General features: G+C 41.4%; 1 protein-coding gene across 10 annotated transcripts in view; it reads left to right on the top strand.

Annotated features, from left to right (window-relative positions):
- LOC110521287 (pleckstrin homology domain-containing family A member 7) overlaps positions 1 to 20015 on the top strand; it is a 182240-nt gene that overhangs the window by 18685 nt on the left and 143540 nt on the right. For 3 of the 10 annotated variants that reach the window (XM_090231115.1, XM_090231112.1, XM_090231122.1), the window contains exon 1: positions 8583 to 9114. The exons of the other annotated variants lie outside the window; for them this stretch is intronic. In XM_090231115.1, coding sequence (XP_090087241.1) covers positions 8963 to 9114 — 152 coding nt within the window. In that variant the 5' untranslated portion in view covers positions 8583 to 8962. Of the gene's footprint in view, positions 1 to 8582; positions 9115 to 20015 lie in introns of those variants that run through there. 10 annotated transcript variants of the gene reach the window in all.

The following is a 20015-nucleotide window of genomic DNA, read 5'->3' as shown; positions in this document are numbered from 1 at the left end:
CACATTGTTTCCATGCTGGGTACTTTTGATGTTTGCCATGTTGGGGGCATGGCCAGTTATGAGGCCCTGCATAGTCACTGATCCCACCACTGTGTGTGTGTCAAAACGTTTTACCATTCCGAAAATGATTTTAAAAAGTATAATATTTTCGGGAGTGTCGGTAATGATTTAGCAGCGTCGGCCCACTTCTATAATTTTCAGAATGGGAAAACGTTTTCAGTGTAAACTTAAACAACTAAAACCATATATAAAATATGTAGAAAAGATAATGGAACTATACATTTTTTTAATAAGATTATATTTGAGAACTAACAATCTAGACCAGGGGTAGGCAACCCTGTTCCTGGAGAGGGTATGTAGTGCACTATAAAATCTGCAATACGGAAAATGCAGACAGAATCCCGGACTCCAGACAAAACAGAATTCAACAATATTCCAAAATGTATTAAATTAATTAATTTTCCCAGGTTTATCATAGGACATGAACAGAATGCATCAGTGATTTGTATTTCTTGAAGAGGCAAAGTGTATTCCCTGTCAGTGTATCTGCGGGATGTGCACAGCTACCACTTTGTGTAGCCGTTAGCGATGATGCTAATGACAAATCTTCTGGTAGATGGAAAGGCTTTCCCAAAAACCTTCTCAATTAAATGTTAACTACAAAGTAGCCAATGATATCATGATTATTTGCCTCAATCCAGTGTTTATCAAACTCTACCAACACATGTGTGCTACAAAAACAACACCAAACAACAGCCTCTTGTTGGGGTGCCCTGGATTTAAAGGGTAGCTACACGCCAACATTTTCCCAGACCTTAAAAGTGGTCACCTGATGTGGTTTAAGCATTGTTGTAGACTTAGAACATCCAATTCAGACATTTTTCAATAAAAACAAAATTGTGGAAACGGAAACCTGGAAAACAAAAGCAGAAAACGGAATTTGCTGAAAATAACTAAACGGAATCAGTCAAAACATTTGACACCCTAATCAACCGGCCGGGATTAGGGCGTCACTGTCCCTTACCATACCCAGCAGAGACAGACTCGACCTCTCACCCCTCCTCTCTTTCTGGTCTCTGCAGTGACCCTGAAGTTATGAAGTTTTCCCACCTGGAAGACCAGGTGTTGAATTTATTCAATCACTGAATTGATCAACTTGCTCAGTTGGTCAGTTCAGTGATTGACTAAAATGAACACATCTGGGCCCAGATTCACAAAACCTTCTTTAAGAAGAAATTTCTTCTTAACTGCCATTTTTTTACTATAGACTTATGGGTTCCCAGGTGGGGCACCCGGGTGGCACAGCGGTCTAAGGTACTGCATCGCAGTGCTTGAGGCGTCACTACAGACACCCTAGTTCGAATCCAGGCTTTATCACAACCGGCCGTGATTGGGAGTCCCATAGGACGGCGCACAATTGGCCCAGCGTCGTCTGGGTTTGGCCGGTGTAGGCTGTCATTGTAAATAAGAATTTGTTTTAAACTGACTTGCCTAGTTAAATAATGGTTAAATAAAAAAATTTAAATGAAGAAAGTTAAGCAAAGTTGCTATTCCTCAATAAAGTTATTGGAAATGTTCTTAATTTTTTCCCTATGTTTCTTCCTAAAAAAAAAGTTAAGAAGAAATGGGATTCTAAAATATTTTAGGATTTCATCTTGGAAATGTAGCCTAGTGGTTAGAGCGTTGGACTAGTAACCGGAAGGTTGCAAGTTGGTTGCAAGTTCAAACCCCCGAGCTGTCGTTCTGCCCCTGAACAGGCAGTTAACCCACTGTTCCTAGGCCGTCATTGAAAATAAACATGTGTTCTTAACTGACTTGCCTAGTTAAATAAAGGTAAAAATAAAATAAAAGGACAGCTAAACCCTTGTCTTGTGACGAATGGATACCATGAAAGTTTTCTTGCGCCACTGCCACAGACACAGTTGGCAACCGGACATTTAAATAAAGCAACAAAACTATCTAGCTAGCTAGTAATTAACAATATATTACAATATTCTGTAAGTGTTAAATAGCCAGCTTTAGCTCGTCAATTTGCAAAGAAGAACTTGGTTCTTTTTTAGGGCGTCACTGTCCCTTGCCATTCCCCCAACAGCAGAGACAGACTCGACCTCTCTCACCCATCCTCTCTTTCTGGTCTCTGCAGTGACCCCGCAGTTATGAAGTTCCCCCAACAGCAGAGACAGACTCGACCTCTCTCACCCATCCTCTCTTTCTGGTCTCTGCAGTGACCCCGCAGTTATGAAGTTTCCCCAACAGCAGAGACAGACTCGACCTCCCTCACCCATCCTCTCTTTCTGGTCTCTGCAGTGACCCCGCAGTTATGAAGTTTCCCCAACAGCAGAGACAGACTTGACCTCTCACCCATCCTCTCTTTCTGATCTCTGCAGTGACCCTGCAGTTATGAAGTTTCCCCAACAGCAGAGACAGACTCGACCTCTCACCCATCCTCTCTTTCTGATCTCTGCAGTGACCCCGCAGTTATGAAGTTCCCCCAACAGCAGAGACAGACTCGACCTCTCTCACCCATCCTCTCTTTCTGGTCTATGCAGTGACCCCGCAGTTATGAAGTTTCCCCAACAGCAGAGACAAACTCGACCTCTCTCACCCATCCTCTCTTTCTGGTCTCTGCAGTGACCCCGCAGTTATGAAGTTTCCCCAACAGCAGAGACAGACTCGACCTCTCTCACCCATCCTCTCTTTCTGGTCTCTGCAGTGACCCCGCAGTTATGAAGTTTCCCCAACAGCAGAGACAGACTCGACCTCTCTCATCCATCCTCTCTTTCTGGTCTCTGCAGTGACCCCGCAGTTATGAAGTTTCCCCAACAGCAGAGACAGACTCGACCTCTCACCCATCCTCTCTTTCTGATCTCTGCAGTGACCCTGCAGTTATGAAGTTTCCCCAACAGCAGAGACAGACTCGACCTCTCACCCATCCTCTCTTTCTGATCTCTGCAGTGACCCCGCAGTTATGAAGTTTCCCCAACAGCAACATATTTCCTCCACCATCACTTCAAGGTCTTTGCTGAAGTTTATATTGCACTTTTCTTGGTTATCCATTTTTGATTTTGATATAGCTGTTCTGCTATAATGTGTGAAAAATAACGTTTGTTTTTGTGTATAAAGGGTTCGAGAGCTAACTACATTTTTTAAAATTCCCGAGACATAAATCAGATAAATTGAATAAAATGGAAATATCAACACTTTGTTATAGTGGACTAAATCCTATCATCCCTGTCACATGTGCTTGAAACCAATAAATAAGCCTGTCACTAATGGCAATGACACATAAGAAGATATTTATTAAGTTTTAAGAAAACTATGAATTATCTAGGAACACTTTGAGGAATTGCACTTAGGAACGATCTTTTCCTTAACCTCTATGGGATCGGTGTCCCTATACCAGGATGGTTTAGCTAACGTGCGCTTATGTGATTAGCATGATGCTGTAAGTAACAAGAACATTTCTCAAGATGCCTTATATGGGTAGAAAGATTAACAAGAATTTAAGCTAACTACACTGTCCAATTTACAGTAGCTATTACAGTGAAAAGCTACAATGCTATTGTTTGAGGAGAGTACACAACAACAAAACACTTTTATCATGCAACTGGTTTGATACATTCACCTTTGAAGGTAAATAATGTAAGTACATTAAGTAATCTTTCTCTGATTTGTTATCCTGAGGGTCCCAGAGATTAAATGTAGCATAGTTTTGTTTGATAAAATCAATTTTTATATTCAAATGTAGGAACTGGGTTCTACAGTTTGAACCCCTGCTGTCTCTGGCTCCACACCACCCCGCACGGGCCATCTAGATGTATGAAAGTTGGTGTATAAGCTAATGATCTATCATGTATGACATTCCTGGGAGTGTGTAAACTTACATTTTGTATTACCATATTGTTTTTGTATGTTCTCATATAGTTATGTACTTGTTGAAAATTGAAAATGTTTCAATTGACCAATTCGGCACATTTGGGCATTTGGACATTTGGATACGAAATATTGTCCAGTATTGTAATGCTTCACTGGATCAATCTGAAAATTTGCACACACACTGCTTCCATCTAGTGGCCAAAATCTAAATTGTGCCGAAACGGCAATATTATATGATGGCCTTTTTCTTTTTTGATGGGGGAAAAAATGTATAATAGAAAATGCAAGTTATTTTTGTTTGAATGATCTTTTATCAGATCTAATGTGTTATATTCTCCAACATTAATTTCACAAACTACAAAGTGTTTCCTATCAAATTTTATCAAGAATATGCATATTCTTGCTTCAGGTCCTGGGCTGCAGGCAGTTAGATTTGGGTATGTCATTTTGGGTGAAAATTGAAAAAACCTCTCACTACCCTCAACCGGTGCTGTCTCTTAGATTTCTTATCTATTAGTAGATTGTAGCCTATATCTCAACTCATATCCACAGATGGTCCATCAATATTTTAATAACCAGCAGAGCTGCTATTTGTAGTGTGAATTAAAATGTGCTTTCACATTATTTGTGTGTTTTTATGTGTGTAGAACTTGAGGGTCATGATAAGATAAACCTATGCACTCTGTTACAATGGCATATACTGTGTAGTGCAGGGGTATTCAACCCGGGGGTCCTCAAATATATATAAAAAATGTTTGCTTGCAACAACAGAATAAACAGATTTTTGAATTACATACCTACAGTAGAAAATAGAAGAATATCTTCTTTCAAATGATTTCTCCACTACTAAAATTGAGAACAACTCTCATTGCAGACAATTACACTCACTGAAGAATCTGACAGGCTTTGAAATAGGAAATAGGCTACCATGAGGAGAGTACCGCTAGCTGCGGGTGAGCTTTCTTGAATTGGACATACATTTTTGCCAACACACGGCTAACCTTTGTTTAACCAGCTAAACAGCTGGTCTTAGTGAAAATGGGTCTGGAGTTACCTTTCTAGCTAATAGGCTATGTTAAAGTTTACACTTCCTCTTTCAGTTATAATGTGGGGAGGTTGAAATAATGATCTACCAAATCTATTCATTTTAAAATGTTGATAACTTCTAGAGGTCGACCGATTCTGATTTTCCGATACCGATTATTGGAGGACCAAAAAAAGCCTATACCGATTGATGTATATCTGTATTCCCTGTCATGTGAACTCCATAGATTTGGGCCTCATTAATTTATTTCAATAGACTGATTTCCTTATATGAACTGTAACTCAGTCAAATCTTTTATATTTGTGTTTAGTGCCCTGAGGCGTACACACTGTCTGTAGACTGCTCTCACCCTCTCGGCTACTCTACCCTTCTGTCTCTGTTTATCTCTGTCTCTTTTTCTTTCTCTAGTAAAGAAAGATGTACGCAAACATACCTTGAAGGGTATATGAAATGAAGACATCACTTGAAAAGAAAGGATAATACCCGCCCACTGTTTTGGGCTCTCTGAGTGGAATGTAGTTACCACCAGCTCAGTTTTTTTCTCTCCAAATGGCGTGACAATGATCGTAGGAGTTGGTAAGACCGCAAAAACAGATCTGGGACCAGGCAAGACCACACTACTGAGAGAGAAACATTGTGAGGGCATTTCACCAGAACTCTCCCACGTTGTCTGTGGTATTCATGTCTCTTAATTAGGGCTAGGACCCTTTTTTCTCAATTTCCGCCTGAATGACTTGTCCAAAGTAAACTGCCTGTTGCTCAGGCCCTGTAGCCAGGATACGCATATAATTGGTACCATTGGAAAGAAGAAATGTTGAAGTCTGTAGAAATGTTAATATAATGTAGGAGAATATAACACAATAGATATGGTAGGATAAAATCCAAAGAAAAACGAACCAGAATTTTTTTTTTTGAGACAACGTTCTTACAACGGCAAGTATAGGGCATACTTAAAATTAGCGCCCGTGGTGCAATTCGTATGGCTTCCACAGGGTGTCAGCAGTCTATGTTCAAGTTTTCAGGGTTGTAACTTCCAAAACAAATAAGAAATATCAGTTTTAGTACAGGGACACAGTCTTGGAAATTCGTGTTTGCGTGCGCCATGAAGACAGGACGCACCTGTTTAAAATCGGATTCCTATTGAACATACTTCTTTCCGTAAGAAATATTATAGTTTGATTACATTTTCGGGTATCTGAGAAGTGAATAGAAACGTATTTTGACTTGTTGAAACAAAGTTTAGGGGTAGATTTTCAGATTCCTTTCTCTGCGTGGATTACTCAAATCGATGGCGCCAACTAAACCGACTATATCCTAAAAAAAAGAGTGATTTTATCGAACAAAACTACACTACATGTTATAACTGGGACCCTTTGGATGACAAATCAGAGGAAGATTTTCAAAAAGTGAATATTTAATCGATATTTGTGAATTCATGAAACCTGTGCCGGTGGAAAAATATTTTGATGTGGGGAGCCGTCCTCAAACATTCACATGGCATGTTTACGCTGAAATAGCTACTGTAAATCGGACAGTGCAGTTAGATTAACACGAATTTAAGCTTTCAACCGATATAAGACACTTTTATATGTACCTAAATGTTTAATAACCATACTTTTTATGGTTATTTATTTGAATTGCGCACCCTCCAGCTTCTCTTTGCTATTGTAAAAAAAACATGAAAACATGCTCAGTCAGTAGCAGTGCTGGCCAGAGCAGACATCTCTAGAGATGTTCTATAAACACAACCTTTGGAAGAACTCCTCCCTATTAGAATAGGAGATTGGATTGTGAGGATGTTATTACTTCAGCTTGTTATTTCTACACAAGGTTCCCACTCGTACAGCCAGACAAAAGGGATGCAAAGAGCACAAACTCCCAAGGACGAATACTGACAGAACAGGTTGATGGACGTCAAACGAGGGCTATAGGTGACGTCCAGGCCTCCGAGGATGGAATCTCTCTCTCGCTCTTTTTTTTATTTTTCTCTCATTCTTTCTCTCTAGTGGAGAAAGATGTACGCAAACAAACCTTGAAGGGTATATTAAATGAAGACATCACTTGAAAAGAAAGGATAATACCCGCCCACTGTTTTGGGCTCTCTGAGTGGTAATCTAGTTTCCACCAGCTTGGACCTCTGTTGTGCAGTGTGGGATTGTTGTTGGCCACAAGCCTGACCGAGGGGAGAAAGCATATAATTACTAGAGTGGACAAAGCCCCTCACTCACACCACTTGAATGGAAATACCTACTCTAAATACCTATTCTAGTAATTCCAAAAGGGGCTGCAATTCTACATATTCTGCCATGGTGCTGAGAGAAAATATTGCCATTCTAGGCATAATTAGCATTACTAATTCTGTATTATTTTGCTCAAACATAAAAACAAAATATATCACTCTAAATTCATTGTTTTTGGAATTTAGCAATTATCCCTGACTAATGGACCTACACTACCATTCAAAAGTTTGGGGTTACTTAAATGTCCTTATTTTTGAAAGGAAGGCACTTTTTTTTGTCCATTAAAATAACATTGAATTGATCAGATTATACAGTGTAGACATTAATGTTCTAAATGACTATTGTAGCTGGAAACGGCTGATTTTTTATTATCAGAAACCATCACTCCTGTGTTCCAATGGCACGTTTTTACCTAATCCAAGTTTATCATTTTAAAAGGCTAATTGATCATCAGAAAACCATTTTGCAATTATGCTAGCACAGCTGAAAACTGTTATTCTTTTAAAGAAGCAATAAAACGGGCCTTCTTTAGACTTGTTGTATCTGGAGCATCAGCATTTTGTGGGTTCGATTACAGGCTCAAAATGGCCAGAAACAAAGAACTTTCTTCTGAAACTTGTCACTCTATTCTTGCTCTGAGAAATGAAGGCTATTCCATGTGAGAAATTGGCAAGAAACTGAAGATCTCGTACAGCGCTGTGTACTACTCCCTTCACAGAACAGCGCAAACTGGTTCTAACCAGAATAGAAAGAGGAGTGGGAGGCCCCGGTGCACAACTGGGCATGAGGACAAGTACATTAGAGTGTCAAGTTTGAAAAACAGACGCCTCAAGTCCTCCACTGGCAGCTTCATTAAATAGTACCGGCAAAACACTAATCTAAATGTCAGCAGTGAAGAGGCGACTCCGGCATGCTGGCTTTTTCATCTGCCGTTTCCAGCTAGTCATTTACAACATTAACAATGTCTACACTGTATTTCTGATCAATTTGATGTTATTTTAATGGACAAATGTGCTTTTCTTTCAAAAACAAGGATTTTTCGAAGTGACCCCAAACTTTTGAACGGTAGTGTATATTAAAAAAATATATAGTTCCTTTATCTTTTCTACATACTTTATATCTGGTTTTAGTAGTTTAAGTTTACACTGAAAATGTTTTACCATCCCGAAAATGTGTATAATTAGATAAAATAATAATAATAGAGGGCCTAAGGATTTCAATGGTTATTTCCCCAATGGTACCCTACTCCCTATTTAGTGCACTACTTTTTACCAGGGCCCATAGGGATATGACTTCTGCTCAACATGATTGATTCTAATAGACAAACAAGAGGGGCTCGTCTTTGCAGTATGGGGGCCCGACCATACAGAACACAGATGGGGAGTGGAGGAGGACACACACAAAGGAGGAATTGAGGAAGAGATGGCGAGAGTTGGTAGATACATTGTGTTGTGGCCAAAACATCTGTCCAGTGTCCACGTTGCACCGTGGGAGACAGTAGGCATTCTGTCAATAGTGCTCGGGTGCAAAAACATTAGCATTCTGAGTTGGAGTGGAGAGAGAGAGAGAGAGAAAGGGTGTCATGTGCGCAACACTGGAGAGGAAGGAGACCGAGAGGAAGAAACAGAGAATACAGAAATAGAGGACAGAAGGAGAGAGCGAAACAAAAGGAGGGAAGACTAACACTGCATGGGACTAAGAGAGGAGGAGGGGAAAAAGAGATGGGACATAGTGACAAGCCAAAACACTACCTGAGCTAGAGGGAGAAATATACAGACTAGCTACAGTTAGTCCTCTGAGGATGGGGACCTGCTTTAGCTCTGACCCCGCAAGAGACTCAGGTCACCAACTGGTTCCCATCAAGCATCTCGCCACATGGCCCAGACGAACCAAGGCTGTCGCTAGCGTAGGAAGTTACATCTCCACAACATGGGATCTGACCTACAACCCCAGGTAAACATTGAATACTTAATACCTACTTAACCTTTTTTATACGTTCCTTATGTTGGCACCTAATTCAGTCTTGCCAAATCCTGACAACACTTTTTTTCATTACCAAATAGAAGAAAACGGACTGAATCACAGGAAGAGAAACGCTGGTTTTTGTTTTCCGTTGCAAAAATGTTCTTACACATTTTGACGTTGCATGCCCTAATGAACACAACCCAGGAGTTGTGTTAGATAAGTACCTTTTTGTGGTATTGATATTGATCAGCAGCAGCGAGGCTTATAAACTGCTGCATTACAGCTTGTTACATTTGTTTTTTGGTGAAGACGTGTCCCGTGTTGTACATCACCCTATTCAGGACAGCAGTGCGTGTGGCATCTGCATCACACTGTTTTAACCGCTCATATACACATGCCCACACGAACACACACACACACACACACACACGCAGTCAACCACACACACGCACGTCTACATACAGTCAACCGCGCACATATACTTACACACATACACACCCTAACGGCACCCTCAGAAAGCAAACATTGGATTCATTTGGATTGACTGGAGGAATATGACAGCATTACTAGCACGGTTATCAATTACCCAGTCCCTCTTACCAAAGCCAGCCCATGCAACAGGTGGATAGCCTCTCACTGTAGGAGTCTGACAGGCCATAGACATATATTTGTGTTGACCAAAAACTTGAACATGCAAATCAGTGATGATGACAAGGACCAGATTCCTGTAAAACATCAGAAAGCATTTTCAATTCAAAATATGATATTCACAAGAAAACCAAAATGCTGTTACTTAACAGAGACAACCCATCACTGCCAAGCTAGTGGCAAACACGTCACTGTAGATCGGCCAGCCCCTAGTGGCGACCAAGCTAAATTCTGATGTTTGCGCTCATTTTTAAACTTCGCTTCCACGTACTGTTATTTATTCAGCATCAAACAGGAGGAGGAAATGTTGCATTTTTAATTCGGATATAAGAGATGGGAATCGAAGTGGCTATTCAACAAGAGGAAGATTATCCAAGGTATCTGAGGTTGAATACTTTCCTGTGTGTTATGGCAGTTTTTAATAGGAAGATTATCCAAGGTATCTGAGGTTGAATACTTTCCTGTGTATTATGGCAGTTTTTAATAGGAAGATTATCCAAGGTCTTATGGCAGTTTTAATAGGAAGATTATCCAAGGTATCTGAGGTTGAATACTTTCCTGTGTGTTATGGCAGTTTTAATAGGAAGATACCTCCAAGGTCTTATGGCAGTTTTTAATAGGAAGATACCTCCAAGGTCTTATGGCAGTTTTAATAGGAAGATTATGCAAGGTATCTGAGGTTGAATACTTTCCTGCTAATTCACTCTAACCTAGTGGTTAGAGCGTTGGGCTAGTAATCGGAAGGTTGCAAGTTCAAATCCCCGAGCTGACAAGGTACAAATCTGTCGTTCTGCCCCTGAACAGGCAGTTAACCCACTGTTCCTAGGCCGTCATTGAAAATAAGAATTTGTTCTTAACTGACTTGTCTAGTTAAATAAAGGTCAAATTAATAAAAATACTTGTGTAGCGAGGGAGCACAGAACGTAGGTCATTAGGACAGAACTGTCATCAGTGTTTAGTCATTGAAGTTGTCTACCGTGTTTCTTGCGGATGGCACAGATCAATGAAGTGGTGGGGTCAGCCATGTAAGAACTGGATGTGCCTGGCTGTATTGCCTCAGGTTTTCTCTGGGCATGCATCACGTGCTATGACTGCTGTCTGTGTGGAATGCTGTCTGAAAAAAATGGTGTTTACAAACCTTATTTCTACCAGACCAATCTATGGTTCTCCTTGGAGGACAGCTTAGCGTACAAAGAAAAATAGGTGCCAGATAGACAACTCTCTGAGGGACTGGTCAGCAACATCCCTGGTGCCTGAGCTGGCTCCAGCACCAGATAAATTCTGAGCTATAGCCTAGCAGATGTGAAATAGCTATGTATTAGTGTGCCAAGTCACATACCTACTGTACGTCCTTAATGTAATAACTAAGGAACCATAACCCAATGTTATCTGCAGGGATGCAAACTAGTCACCTTTCTGAGAATATTTGCCATTTTGAATCCACAATAAATGACCTACGTGATTCATGTAGATCCCCTCTGGAAAGAGGGGAATGGCAGTTTGCCAGTTAATTTACAGCAGTGTGTCCTCTGAACGGTAATGAAGAGGTCAAGTAGGTGAGAAGCCTGACCACGGTGACTGGGTGAGAAGGTGATGAAGCGTACTTCATGAGCTGTAACCGAAAAACAACTGGCTTTTGGAAAGTTTGAGGTGAGGGAGAAAGTGGGGTGGAACAAGTATTGTTATCACAAGGTATCTTGCTAGCTGGATCAAATTCTCCATTAACTAGCCAGAGAAATGTTGAGCAACATTAGCCCACCTAACTGATCAAATAATGGAGTTTATGAAAATGAGCTTCCTAATAAAGTACATCAGATGAGTTAACTTTAGTAACTTAACCAATTCACTGGTATAACTGGTATACGACTCCTTGCTGTTCCTCAAGTTATAACGCGTTAGCTGCTCACTGGACCCTGGTCATCTGTGAAATACTAATGAACTAACTACTATCTGTTAAGTAATGTTTTCCCCTTTCAGTATGTGGTTAATTTTCAGAAAGAGAGAATTAGGTGAAAGTGAGACGTTGCTTGTTAAACAAGTGGATTCAGGGATGAAGTGTAGCTGGAGCTGGGCCTGGCTTACGCTGGAGCTGGGCCTGGCTTACGCTGGAGCTGGGCCTGGCTTACGCTGGAGCTGGGCCTGGCTTACGCTGGAGCTGGGCCTGGCTTACGCTGGATGCCACTGTAGAGGTGAAAGGAACACCAAACACTTTCCCTCTTTCTCACTTTTTCAATACAGTGGATGAAAAGGGGTATATCAGGTGTTACTCTGCCTGAAAGAGATCCATTATGACAACAAAGGGTATCATGCTCTGCTGGCACATTGTAGAACAGGTGACCACAGACAGAAAGTGTACAATGTAATAATGTGCAGTGTAGCCCAAATATATTGCTTTTGTTGTGTTGAACTTGACAGTAACACTTGTGTTAGTGAGGGGGGATTAGACATGTTTTACTCAGTGAATGTTATTTTTTGCACACATGTAGCCTTGTGCACTTGATCGATGTCTGCTATAATGGCCACTATAATAGAGCAAAAATAGAATGCCTGTTTGTTTCATTCTATTTCTACTTTAAGATGTTTTTTTCCCCAACTGTAATATTTAGATGTGTGTGGTCACAAGTGTTCTATTATTATATTATCATGGCTAACTGCAATATTACTGTATTGTTTTTTTCTCAAGACTTGAGTGTCATTTGTAGTAAAGTCTAGGCAACAAATGACATTGGGTTGCTTTCTTACATTTTTTTTAGCTGTGAGTTATGTTCACATTATCCACTTTTTATTTTACACACAGAGACTGATCATGTAGATCATATTCTTTGTTTAATTAGTTAAAACCTGCATTTTCACCCATCAGGGATTTGTCTTGCATGTTTCAGTGCAAAAAAAAGTGTCTCCTTTTTTAGGCCCTCGCCAGTTTGTGCCCCTGTATCTGTTGTGCTCTGCTGCACACAGACTCACCACCTGGAGCTGCTGTTGACATTGCTGCTTTACAGCAACATGTAGGAGAAACATTAGTCTTCAGGCTCCCGAGTGGCGCAGGGGTCTAAGGCACTGCAGTCCCTGGTTCGAATTGGGAGTCCCATAGGGTGGAGTACAATTGGCCCAGTGTCGTCCGGGGTAAGCCGTTATTGTAAATAAGAATTTGTTCTTAACAGACTTGCCTAGTTAAATAAAGGTTAAATATTCATTTTTTAAAAACATTTGTAAGATCAATCTGGGCCTTCTCGATGAGAAACAACACACTGAGTACTACAGCATTGGGTTGAATGTCTTAACACTACACTGAGGGAAACAGTGCCTCCTACTGGCCCTCCAACACCACTTCCAGCAGCATACCACTCTGCATCCCACTGCTGGCTTGCCTCTGAAGCTAAGCGGGGTTGGTCCTTGGTCTGTCCCAGGAAGGGAGACCAGATGCTGATGGAAGTGGTGTTGGAGGGCCAGGCGGAGGCATTCTTTCCTCTGGTAAAAACAAATATATCCCAATTCCCCAGAGCAGTGATTGGGGACATTGCCCTGTGTAGGGTGCTTTCTTTCAGATGGGTGTACTGACTCTCTGGTCACTAAAGATCCCGTGTCACTTATCATAAGAGTAAGGGTGTTAACCCTGGTGTCCTGGCTAAATTCCCAATTTGACCCTTATAGCATCATGGCTGCCGAATCATCCCCAGCTTGTAATTGGCTGATTCATCTCCCTTCTCTCCCCTCTTACTATTCCTGAGGTCGTTGATGTAAATGAGAATGTGTTCTCAGTCAACTTACCTGGTAAATAAATAATACAAATCAAAAGTACCACAGCATTGGGTTGAATGTCTTATCTTAACACTACACATTGGGTTGAATGTCTTATCTTAACACTACACATTGGGTTGAATGTCTTATCTGAACACTACACATTGGGTTGAATGTCTTATCTGAACACTACACATTGGATTGAATGTCTTATCTTAACACTACACATTGGATTGAATGTCTTATCTTAACACTACACATTGGATTGAATGTCTTCTCTTAACACTACACATTGGATTGAATGTCTTATCTGAACACTACACATTGGGTTGAATGTCTTATCTTAACACTACACATTGGATTGAATGTCTTCTCTTAACACTACACATTGGATTGATTCTTAAAACCAAACACTTCCCCAAGAATAACCTTGTTCTTTTTCTTGTTGTTAAAGTAAGAACACTTTCGTCCCGCTACGTGTTTCTCCCGTGGCAGGTTTTCTTGAGGCACCTCTCTCTGTCACTTTAGATCTGTATCGGCTATGGGAGAGTTTATATATTTGGAAACAGTAAATAATTCAGAGGAGGGGATTGAGTTAGTGGTCCCCTAGCTCACGCTATACTGTAAAGATGACTGTGAAGACTAACCATGAAAGACTTGTAATTCATTCATGACCCCCCACATGTCTGCCTGGATTGCCAGATGTAACATTGAGTTTGTCACAGGAAATGTTTTTCAGTTTATTCCCAGACAGGCTTTAAACTGGTTACATGTCACATTAGTTCATCAGTTTCCTTTGTATCTCAATATGAATCTCTCACTGTAATCCGCTGTTGTCTCATGTGTGGGATCTGATTGGCTGTTTTCCAATGTTCTTCATGGCCACTGGCATCTGGCACAGAAGAGAGTGACATGGTGCCTGGGAGTTGTGGTGTAGAGAGGAGTTAAGTCATCAAGAGAGTGGTCGTGTTCCAATACCCATACTAGCTTACTGAATAGTATGCAAAAAATAATGCTTTATAGTATGTCAACTTTTTGAAAATAGTACACCAAAACCATCATCTAATGCGTGATTGCGTTGACTCCCACCATTCGTTCATTTTGGTACAGCGTGTCAATTTCTCTTATCAGCTGTTGTCAAACATGAGTCGGAAAAGAAGAGGGAATTCTACAAGATAAAACTCTGAAATTAGGATGCAGTTTTCTAATATTTAGAAAAAAGTGTTTTTGTTTAGCTAGTTATTCTAACCCGTTTGCAATCCCTTTAGCGTTGCTTGCTGGCTAGCTACAGAGGATAGTTTGCTAGTTAGCTACTGTAGTACTATAGCTACTGCTATATCAGTCTGTCTGTCTCTGTCTATCGGCCAGTCTGTCTGTCGATCGGCCAGTCTGTCTGTCCCTCTGTCGATCGGCCAGTCTATCTGTCCCTCTGTCGATCGGCCAGTCTGTCTGTCCCTCTGTCGATCGGCCAGTCTGTCTGTCCCTCTGTCGATCGGCCAGTCTGTCTGTCCCTCTGTCGATCGGCCAGTCTGTCTGTCCCTCTGTCGATCGGCCAGTCTGTCTGTCCCTCTGTCGATCGGCCAGTCTGTCAGCCAGACATACAGTGGGACTGTGCAGTAACAGCTATGCTCTGTGTGTTGGGCTAAATTAGGTTAGAGGGAGAGAAAAAATCAGTCCATTAGCAAAGGGCCCACGTTTGTCCTCGTCCTCAGGGTGTATTGTTAGACAGAGAGAGCAGTCGTGTGAGGTAAAACTATACCCAGTGCATTTTGCCCATTCATCCATTGTTGTTGTCTGTTGTTGCTCTTAGTCCTGAGGCCAGGTAAGGGGATATTTTAGTGTGGTAAACAAAAACGGAATAATGGCTACTGCATTTATTTTGTAAGGTTTGTCTATAGATGCAATGCAGAAGAATAGTGTGCAGACCTCTCATATGTCAGAGTTGTGAACATGTAAATTAGGCTATTTATGAATGTATCCTTTCTATGTCCTTTTAGAGGAGATCACATGTGACTTTGATCCTGCCAAGTGGGTAATTTGGCTGTACGAGGAGAAATTTGAAGCAGCCAACCGAGACTTCTTCACTCAGCAGTTCTGCTCACACAAATTACCTGATTAAAAGGCAACTATTGCCCTTTCACTGTAAATGTGGTGACATTTAGAACAAAGGGAGGCTCTGACAAAAAGATCAGGATGTAGAGAATTTGTGAAACCACAGCAATGCAAATTAAAGTTTAGTCCAAATCCCCCTCCAAATTCTCAAGTTGATGCTCTTGGATTTGGGATACTGTGGTTTCGAAAGCCATGTTACAATAGCAACCCAAAATAGGCTAATTGTGCTGTAGCACAGCTTGACTGTTGAGAAGGGAGATTATATCTTCTGGGCGTCGCAGAGGGCTTGTCAAATAAAATCAAGTAGAATTTTATTGGTCGCGTACACATATTTGCAGACGTTATCGCAGGTGCAGCGATTATTTTTTTTAAACTTAAAAAACGTTTTTATTTACAAAATATATATAACCTTTTATTTAACTAGGCAAGTCAGTTAACAACACATTCTTATTTACAATGACGACTGATTTTTACCTTGTCAGCTTGGGGATTCGATCCAGCAACCTTTCGGTTACTGGCCCAATGCTTTAACCACTAGACTACCTGCTGCCCCAAATGCTTATACTTGTACTTATTTATGAGTATTTGATTGCTGTTAGTGTGGTTTAGTTTCTGCAATAGGGGAAATGATGGAACTTGACTGAACATTTAGAATTTATATTTCTCTCCCTCTCGCTATTTTTCTCTCTTTCATGGGAGGATAATACTTTTCTCTCATTTGCTCATGTAACCAAGTGGCTGCTCTTGTCTGTTCAACAAAGATCTCTAATTGACATGCACCATTGACATGCATGAGAATGTCATTCATTGTTGAGTTCAGCGACCTCCTTTGACTCATCAATAGCTTCAAACTCCTGACTTGATTGGAGGTGGCAATGGTTTGATCACTTCACTTGAACCTTTGATCAAAACATCCATCTTTTTGGGACATTTCCATAAGCATATTCAGAAACAAATCTGACGTTTGTTATTACTTTTATTTTGGCGTAATGTATTGAGGCACTGTTATTGTTTGTACCCAGGGGACTTTTATTTTGAAAACAATAGTATTTTCAGAGGTATCTACGCATGTCAGGAGAATGTGGAGAAAAAGATGTTGGTGACTGCTTGGCTGGATCTCCTGGTCCAGAGACATTCAACTACAAGTAATAGTTTTCTGTTTTGTTGTTAGTGCCAAACCCACAAGTCCTCCGGTGGAGGTAGTGTTAAATATCTACAACAAGAATTAAGGGTTACAATATGTTTGTATCATTCACGTCCCAGCAGTCATACATTGTAACATACTTCAGTATGCAAGCCAAGTTACTTAGCCAACTATGTCAGCCAACCAGCTAACAGGTAAGTTATTTATTCAGATTTAGCACACAAGGATTGTTGTGTTATATTTGGCATTTGTGACTTATTACTTTTGAGATGGTGAATTTTATTACCATTTCACATGGAATGACCCTGACTTGGAATGACTCAATTCCCTCGTGTATTATAATATTAATCATCACCACCATCAATTGGTTACTTTTTCTGGTAGCCATTATTCACTCTTATCCCAGCACTAGGAGGACTGTATAAACAGCTCATGGGTTAGGGTTAGCCAACTGCTCAGTAGCTTAGCAGAGATTATGGTTATTTTAATATTAAATCTTAAAAAGGCCCCTGAATTCAGCCCCATATAAATTTGATTCAAACAGTCAGGCCATTACTTTGAATCCAATTCCGGGACTAAAACAGAATCCAGGATAACCCATGCTCCCTAAAGGAGTAGAGGAGACAATGTAACGCAGTATACCAGCCTATGGGCGCAGGTCAGAAGTATTGCTCCATATAGTGGATAATAGACCCTGGTCAGAAGTATTGCTCTATATAGTGGATAATAGGCCCTGGTCGGAAGTATTGCTCTGTATAGTGGATAATAGGCCCTGGTCGGAAGTATTGCTCTGTATAGTGGATAATAGGCCCTGGTCAGAAGTATTGCTCTGTATAGTGGATAATAAGCCCTGGTCAGAAGTATTGCTCTGTATAGTGGATAATAGGCTCTGGTCAGATGTATTGCTCTGTATAGTGGATAATAGGCCCTGGTCAGAAGTATTGCTCTGTATAGTGGATAATAAGCCCTGGTCAGAAGTATTGCTCTGTATAGTGGATAATAAGCCCTGGTCAGAAGTATTGCTCTGTATAGTGGATAATAAGCCCTGGTCAGAAGTATTGCTCTGTATAGTGGATAATAAGCCCTGGTCAGAAGTATTGCTCTGTATAGTGGATAATAGGCTCTGGTCAGAAGTATTGCTCTGTATAGTGGATAATAAGCCCTGGTCAGAAGTATTGCTCTGTATAGTGGATAATAGGCCCTGGTCAGAAGCATTGCTCTATATAGTGGATAGGGTGCCATTTGGGATGCAACCAGGTTATTTATTTATTTATTTATTTATTTATTTATTTATTCACGGAGGTAGATCATCTTTAATATTGCAGATAGATTGTAGCTTCCATCAATGTAGTTGTCTAGATCTTTTCCAATCCCCCAGATATTTTGTATTTATTTTTATTTGCTGTATATTTTGAACTGTGCTGTTTCACAAAAATGTACAGAATTATAAGAATATTACATGAAGAATGCTTTTGGATTAGATTTATTTCTGTCCTTCATCCGACATTATGATAAACTCTCCCTGACAAATGATATTCATTAAGTTCAAATGATAACCATCAGACCAGTGTATTGAGGGAGGAATCGATAGTGGTGATAAGTAAATATTTTCATTGTCTAGGTTTCAATTCTGAGTCCCAAATGGCACCATATTCCCTTCATAGTGCACTATTTATGGCCAGCGCCAATAGGGCTCTGGTAGTGCACTATATAAAGAATATAGGGCACATATATAGGACACATCCAATGAAAACCTGGAAGGCTAGAGAGAGCAATAGTCTTCTCTTAATTATGGAGATCTAGGAAGTAGGCAGATTTCATGTGTCCGTTTCCTTTCTGATCCAATGCTGCTCCTCGGCTGATTGGTTCGGTTCAGAATACGCTGTAGGAACTCTGACACGCTGGATTTGACTCCACACCTTGGCCTGGATTGAATAGCTAGCGATCCAGTTCTAAAATACAGCTAGCTAGCTTAGCTAACTAGTTAGCTCGCTAGCAATAACATGTTATCGTTAGCCAAGGACCGCATTATAATTTAGCTAGGTAGCATTAGCCTGCTAGCTAGTTAGCTAGCCAGACCTGTATAACGGCTTGGTTTTTTAATAGTAGCACCGTGACTACTGAATTAATTGAACACGGTTGCTTTGGCCGCGCCCTCAGAGCATGCGCAGACCAGCTGGCCGGTGTGTTTACGGACATATTCAATCAATCCCTATACCAGTCTGCTGTTCCCACATGCTTCAAGAGGGCCACCATTGTTCCTGTTCCCAAGAAAGCTAAGGTAACTGAGCTAAATGACTACCGCCCCGTAGCACTCACATCCGTCATCATGAAGTGCTTTGAGAGACTAGTCAAGGACCATATCACCTCCACCCTACCTGACACCCTAGACCCACTCCAATTTGCTTACCGCCCAAATAGGTCCACAGACGATGCAATCTCAACCACACTGCACACTGCCCTAACCCATCTGGACAAGAGGAATACCTATGTGAGAATGCTGTTCATCGACTACAGCTCGGCATTCAACACCATAGTACCCTCCAAGCTCGTCATCAAGCTCGAGACCCTGGGTCTCGACCCCGCCCTGTGCAACTGGGTACTGGACTTCCTGACGGGCCGCCCCCAGGTGGTGAGGGTAGGCAACAACATCTCCTCCCCGCTGATCCTCAACACTGGGGCCCCACAAGGTTGCGTTCTGAGCCCTCTCCTGTACTCCCTGTTCACCCACGACTGCGTGGCCACGCACGCCTCCAACTCAATCACCAAGTTTGCGGACGACACAACAGTGGTAGGCTTGATTACCAACAACGATGAGACGGCCTACAGGGAGGAGGTGAGGGCCCTCGGAGTGTGGTGTCAGGAAAACAACCTCACACTCAACGTCAACAAAACTAAGGAGATGATTGTGGACTTCAGGAAACAGCAGAGGGAACACCCCCCTATCCACATCGATGGAACAGTAGTGGAGAGGGTAGCAAGTTTTAAGTTCCTCGGCATACACATCACAGACAAACTGAATTGGTCCACTCACACAGACAGCATCGTGAAGAAGGCGCAGCAGCGCCTCTTCAACCTCAGGAGGCTGAAGAAATTCGGCTTGTCACCAAAAGCACTCACAAACTTCTACAGATGCACAATCGAGAGCATCCTGGCGGGCTGTATCACCGCCTGGTATGGCAACTGCACCGCCCTCAACCGTAAGGCTCTCCAGAGGGTAGTGAGGTCTGCACAACGCATCACCGGG

The sequence above is a fragment of the Oncorhynchus mykiss genome, chromosome 4, assembly GCF_057628025.1.
Source record: "Oncorhynchus mykiss isolate SJ-2025 chromosome 4, ASM5762802v1, whole genome shotgun sequence".
Classification (NCBI taxonomy): domain Eukaryota; kingdom Metazoa; phylum Chordata; class Actinopteri; order Salmoniformes; family Salmonidae; genus Oncorhynchus; species Oncorhynchus mykiss.
Note: the sequence above shows the minus strand (reverse complement) of the source record. Positions and strands in the feature narration are given on the sequence as shown.